Genomic DNA, 6,659 nt, shown 5'->3' on the forward strand with positions numbered 1-6,659 from the left:
AACCCCCCAAAAAAACCCCTGGAGCCCCCAAAAACCCCCCTGGATCCCCCCAAAAACCCCCTGGAACCCCCCCTGGATCCCTCCAAAACCCCCTGGAACCCCAAAAACCCCCTCTGGAACCCCCCAAAAAAACCCTGGAGCCCCCCAAAACCCCCCTGGATCCCCCCAAAAACCCCCTGGAACCCCCTCAAAAGCCCCCTGGATAGCCCCAAAACCCCCTGGAACACCGAAACCCCCCTGGATCCCCCCCAAAACCCCCTGGAACCCCGAAACCCCCCTGAGCCCCAAAACCCCTGGAACCCCGAAACCCCCCTGGATCCCCCCCAAAAACCCCCCTGAGCCCCAAAACCCCCTGGATCCCCCCAAAACCCCTGGAACCCCGAAACCCCACTGGAACCCCCCAGAACCCCCTGGATCCCCCTAAAACCCCCCTGGGTCCCTGAAACCCCCTGGAACCCCCCAAAAACCCCCCTGAGCCCCAAAACCCCCCTGGATCCCCCCAAAACCCCCCTGGAACCCCCCAAAACCCCCCTCTGGATCCCCCCAAAACCCCCTGGAACCCCAAAACCCCTCTGGAACTCCCCAAAAAAACCCTGGAGCCCCCCAAAACCCCCCTGGAACCCCCCAAAAACCCCCTGGAACCCCCCCTGGATCCCTCCAAAACCCCCTGGAACCCCAAAACCCCCTCTGGAACCCCCCAAAAAAACCCTGGAGCCCCCCAAAACCCCCCTGGAACCCCCAAAACCCCCCAAATTTCCCCAATACTCCCCAACCCGACACCCCAAACCCCCCTGACACCCCAAATCCCCCAAACCCCCCCCCCGCCAAGCTCCCGGAGCCCCCCCAAATCTTTTGATCCCCGCAGGGCTCCGGGGGGGGTCCCGGGGGTCCCGGGGGTCCCGGGGGGCTCTGGCCGAGGCCGAGCGGGAGCGGGGCCGGCGCCGGGAGCGGCAGCGGCGCCTGCGGAGCTTCCTGGCTGCCAAGGAGAGACCCCGGCCCCGCCCGGGTACCCGCGGGCACCTGGGGGCAACTGGGGGCAACTGGGGGTGCTTGGGGGCAAGTGGGGGCACCTGGGGGGCAACTGGGGCAACTGGGAGTGCTTGGGGGCACCTGGGGGCCGACTGGGGGCCGACTGGGGGCAACTGAGGGTCTCTGGGGGGCAACTGGGGGTGCTTGGGGGCAAGTGGGGGCACCTGGGGGGTGTCTGGGGGCAACTGAGGGTCTCTGGGGGGCAACTGGGGGTGCTTGGGGTCAGCTGGGGGCACTTGGGGGCACCTGGGGGGTGTCTGGGGGCAACTGAGGGTCTCTGGGGGGCAACTGGGGGTGCTTGGGGGCAAGTGGGGGGCACCTGGGGGCTGACTGGGGGCATCTGGGGGTGCTTGGGGGGCAACTGGGGGTGCTTGGGGGCACCTGGGGGCCGACTGGGGGCAACTGAGGGTCTCTGGGGGGCAACTGGGGGTGCTTGGGGGCACCTGGGGGGGTGCCTGGGGGCAACTGAGGGTCTCTGGGGGGCAACTGGGGGTGCTTGGGGGCACCTGGGGGCCGACTGCGGGCAACTGAGGGTCTCTGGGGGGCAACTGGGGGTGCTTGGGGGCAAGTGGGGGCACCTGGGGGCCAACTGGGGGCAACTGAGGGTCTCTGGGGGGCAACTGGGGGTGCTTGGGGGCAAGTGGGGGCACCTGGGGGCTGACTGGGGGCATCTGGGGGTCTCTGGGGGGCAACTGGGGGTGCTTGGGGTCAAAGTGGGGGGCACTTGGGGGCACCTGTGGGGTGCCTGGGGGCAACTGAGGGTGCTTGGGGGGCAACTGGGGGTGCTTGGGGGCAACTGGGGGTACCTGGGGGGTGCCTGGAGGCATCTGGGGGTGCTTGGGGGCAACTGGGGGTGCTTGGGGGCAAGTGGGGGCACTTGGGGGCACCTGGGGGGTGCCTGGGGGCAACTGAGGGTCTCTGGGGGGCAACTGGGGGTGCTTAGGGGGCAAGTGGGGGGCACCTGGGGGCCGACTGGGGGGTGCCTGGGGGCAACTGAGGGTGCTTGGGGGGCAATTGGGGTGGGGTGCTTAGTGTGGGGCAAGTGGGGGCACCTGGGGGCCAACTGGGGGGGTGCCTGGGGGCAACTGAGGGTCTCTGGGGGCCAACTGGGGGTGCCTGGGGTCAAGTGGGGGCATCTTGGGTTGCTTGGGGGGCAACTGGGGGCAACTGGAGGCAACTGGGAGTATTTGGGGGTGCCTGGGGCATCTGGGGGCATTTTGGGGGCATCTTGGGTTGCTTGGTGGGCAACTGGGGGCATCTGGGGGTGCTTGGGGGCACTCTGGGGGCAACAGGGAGGCAACTGGGGGGGATTAGGGGGCAACTGGGGGTGCTTGGGGGGGCATCCTGGGGGGCACTTTGGGGGGACTTGGGGGCACCTGGGGGCAACTGGGGGGGGACTTGGGGGCACCTGGGGGCAACTAGGGGTGCTTGAGGGGCAACTGGGGGATGCTTGCGGCATTTGGGGGCATCCTGGGGGGCACCTGGGGGCAACTGGGGGTGCTTGGGGGGCAACTGGGGGGGGTCCCCAGAGCTCCCTGGCTGCCTTGGGGAGGATTTTGGGGGTCCCCAGGTGCCCCCAAGCCCTGGTTCACGGATGTCCCCCCCCCCCAGCACGGCCCCACCCGAAGCCCCGGGACCCCCCAGAAACGCCCGGGGACCCCCCTGAGGGGGTGGGGGAGGGGCTGGAGCCCCCCAAAAATGAGGAGGAGGAGGAGGAGGAGGAGGAGGAAGAGACCTGGATGGATGGTAAGGGGGGGCCTGGGGGGGGCTCTGAGGGGTCCCATGGTGATTTTGGGGGTTCAGGGGGGGCTCCCATTGTGATTTTTGGGGCTCCCATGTTGATTTTTGGGGGTTCAGGTGGGTCCCCATAGTGATTGTGGGGGTTCAGGGTGAGCTCCCATGGTGATTTTTGGGGTTCAGGGTGGGTTCCCATGGTGATTTTTGGGGCTCCCATGGTGATTCCTGGGGTTCAGGGAGATCCCATTTTGATTTTGGGGTTCAGGGGTTCCCCATGGTGATTTTTGGGGTTCAGGGTGGATTCCCATGGTAATTTTTGGGGCTCCTATGTTGATTTTTGGGGTTCAGGGGTTTCCATGGTGATTCCTGGGGTTCAGGGGGATCCCATTTTGATTTTGGGGGTTCAGGGGTTTCCCATGGTGATTTCTGGGGTTCAGGGTGGGTTCCCATGGTGATTCCTGGGTTCAGGGGGATCCCATTGTGATTTTGGGGTTCAGGGGTTTCCCATGGTGATTTCTGGGGTTCAGGGAGTTCCCATGCTGATTTTTGGGGTGCAGGGGAGGCCCAGACCTTCTCCCAGTTCCTGCTGCTGACGGAGCAGCACCGGCAGCTCCAGGAGCTGCAGCAGCAGGTGGAGCAGGTGGGACCCCAAAACCCCTCCAGCACCCCAAAACCTCTCCAGACACCCCAAAATCTCCTTGCATCCCAAATATCCCCCCCACCCCGTTCCCCCAATTTCACCCTTCAGGGACCCCAGTATCCCCCTGAGAGCCCCCAGAACCTCTCCAGACACCCCAAATCCCCTCCCAACACCCCAAAATCCCCCCAAACCCCCCAAAACTGCCTCCCATCACCCAAAAACCCTTCCCAGCACGCCAAATCCCCTCTCAACACCCCAAAACCCCCCCAAACCCCCCCAAAACCCTTCCCAACACCCTAAATCCCCCCAAATCCCCTCCCAACACCCCAAAACCCCCCCAAACCCCCCCAAAACCGCCTCCCAGCACCCCAAAACCCTGCCAAACCCCCCCAAAACCCTTCCCAACACCCTAAATCCCCCTCAGCACCCCAAAACCCTACCAAACCCCCCCAAAACCCTTCCCAACACCCTAAATCCCCACAAATCCCTTCCAACACCCCAAAACCCTGCCAATCCCCCCCAAAACCCTTCCTAACACCCCAAATCCCCTCCCAGCACCCCAAAACCCTGCCAAACCCCCCCAAAACCGCCTCCCAGCACCCCAAAACCCCGCCAAACCCCCCAAAATCCTTCCCAACACCCTAAATCCCCCAAATCCCCTCCCAGCACCCAAAACCCCACCAAAGCCCCCAAAACTGCCTCCCAGCCCAAAACCCTGCCAATCCCCCCCAAATCCCCTCCCAACACCCCAAAACCCCGCCAAACCACCCAAAAACCCTTGCCAACACCCTAAATCCCCCCAAATCCCCTCCCAACACCCCAAAACCCTGCCAATCCCCCCCAAAACTGCCTCCCAGCACCCCAAAACCCCGCCAAACCCCTCAAAACCTTGCCAACACCCTAAATCCCCCCAAATCCCCTCCCAACACCCCAAAACCCTGCCAAACCCCCCAAAACCCTTCCTAACACCCCAAATCCCCCCCAACACCCCAAAACCCTGCCAATCCCCCCCAGAACCGCCTCCCAGCACCCCAAAACCTGCCCAAAATCCCTCCAGCCAAAACCCCTCCAGAGCCTCCAAATCCCCCCCAAATCGCCCCCAAACCCCCTCCCCAGCTCCGGGCAGCGGTGGCTGCTGCCGAGACCCCCGAGGAGCCGGGGGGACCCCCGGGGGACCCCGAATTTGAGATCCGGGAGCTGCGGGAGCAGGAACGGCAGGGGAGGGAACAGCTGGAGCAGCTGCGGGCGGGTACGGGGGGGAACCCCCACCTGGGGGAGACTGGGGGTCCGGGGGGGCGATTTGGGGTCTGGGGGTGGAATTTGGGGTCCTGGAGGGGGAAATTTGGGGTCTGGGAGGGGAAATTTGGGGTCTGGGAGGGGGGATTTGGGGTCTTGGAGGGGAAATTTGGGGTCTGGGGGTGGAATTTGGCGTCCTGGAGGGGAAATCTGGGGTCTGGGAGGGGGGGATTTGGGGTCCTGGAGGGGGAATTTGGGGTCTGGGGGTGGAATTTGGGGTCCTGGAGGGGAAATTTGGGGTCTGGGAGGGGGGATTTGGGGTCATGGAGGGGTAATTTGGGGTCCCGGGGGGGAATTTGGGGTCCTGGAGGGGAAATTTTGGGTCTGGGGGTGGAATTTGGGGTCCTAGAGGGGGAATTTGGGGTCTGGGGGTGGAATTTGGGGTCCTGGAGGGGAAATTTGGGGTCTGGGAGGGGAAATTTGGGGGGTCCTGGGGGGGAATTTGGAGTCTGGGGTGGAATTTGGGGTCTGGAAGGGGAATTTGGGGTCTGTGGGGGGCAATTTGGGTTCCTGGAGGGGGAATTTGGGGTCCTAGGGGGCGATTTGGGGCTGAGGGGGGGGGGGCAATTTCGGGTCTGGAGGAGGAGTTTGGGGACCTGCAGGGGCATTTGGGGGTTTATGGGGAGTTTTTTGGGGGTCTGGGGGAGCAATTTGGGATCCTAGAGGGGGAAATTTGGGGTCTGGGGGGCGATTTGGGGTCCTGAGGGGCAATTTATGGGTCTGGGGGTGGAATTTGGGGTCCTGGGGGGGCAATTTGGGGTCTCTGGGGGCAATTTGGGGTCCTGGAGGGGGGAATTTGGGGGTCTGGGGTGGAATTTGAGGCTGGGGGGGGGCAATTTGGGCTCTGGGGGTTGATTTTGGGGTCCTGAGGGGTATTAGGGGGGTTATGGGGGTTTTTTGGGTCCTGAGGGGGCAATTTTGGGTCTGGGGGTTGAGTTTTGGGGTCCTGAGGGGTATTAGGGGGGTTATGGGGGTTTTTTTGGGTCCTGAGGGGGCAATTTTGGGTCTGGGGGGCTTTTTTTTGGGCTCCCGAAGGGCAGTTAAGGCTCCGGGGGGGTGGAATTTAGGGTCTGGGGGGACAATTTGGGGCTTGCGGGGGCAGGGGGTGGGGGGCCCATTTTGGGTCTGGGGGTGTAATTTGGGCTCGGGGTGGTTTTTTTTTGGGCTCCTGAGGGACAGTTAGGGCTCCGGGGAGTGGAATTTGGGGTCTGGGGGTGGAATTTGGGGTTCTGGGGGGGCAATTTTGGGGTCCTGGGAGGGGCAATTTGGGGTCCTGGGGTGTAATGTGGGGGGGACACGCAGGTTTTTGGGGTCCGCCCTGATTTTGGGGGGAGGTCTCACGGGTGTGTCTTCCCCCCCCCCCCCCCAGGGCTGGGGGAGCTGCTGGCCCAGCTGGAGGAGGGGCAGGGGGACCCCGACCCCCCTGGGGACCCCCCCCCCCCGGCGGGACCCCCCCGGGGACGGGGACCCCCTGTGGGAGCAGCTGCGGCGCCTGGAGGCCGGGGTGACCCGGCTGCTGCTTGGGGAGGGGGCAGCCCCAGCACCGGTGAGGGCAACTGGGAGCACTGGGAGCACTGGGAGGGACTGGGAGTACTGGGAGTAACTAACTGGGAGTACTGGGAGGGACTGGGAGCAACTGGGAGTACTGGGAGGGACTAACTGGGAGGGACTGGGAGAAACTGGGAGCACTGGGAGCACTGGGAGCACTGGGAGGGACTGGGAGTACTGGGAGTAACTAACTGGGAGTACTGGGAGGGACTGGGAGCAACTGGGAGTACTGGGAGCAACTGGGAGTACTGGGAGTACTGGGAGCAACTGGGAGTACTGGGAGGGACTAACTGGGAGTACTGGGAGCAACTGGGAGTACTGGGAGTACTGGGAGGGACTGGGAGTACTGGGAGTAACTAACTGGGAGCACTGGGAGGGACTGGGAGTACTGGAGTAACTAACTGGGAGT

The 6,659-nt window shown here is 64.2% G+C and overlaps 1 protein-coding gene across 1 annotated transcript; it reads left to right on the forward strand.

Moving 5' to 3' along the window:
- Positions 1-865: 865 nt before the first annotated feature.
- LOC137466613 (proline-, glutamic acid- and leucine-rich protein 1-like) lies at positions 866-6,361 on the forward strand (the record flags this gene model as incomplete). Its single annotated transcript, XM_068178289.1, has 5 exons — positions 866-1,006; positions 2,611-2,775; positions 3,324-3,406; positions 4,523-4,655; positions 6,072-6,361. Coding segments are annotated over 5 exons (812 nt in total), but the record flags the coding sequence as incomplete, so codon positions are not given.
- Between the last annotated feature and the right edge of the window lie 298 nt (positions 6,362-6,659).

This window comes from Anomalospiza imberbis, unplaced genomic scaffold (assembly GCF_031753505.1).
Source record: "Anomalospiza imberbis isolate Cuckoo-Finch-1a 21T00152 unplaced genomic scaffold, ASM3175350v1 scaffold_331, whole genome shotgun sequence".
Lineage (NCBI taxonomy): Eukaryota > Metazoa > Chordata > Aves > Passeriformes > Viduidae > Anomalospiza > Anomalospiza imberbis.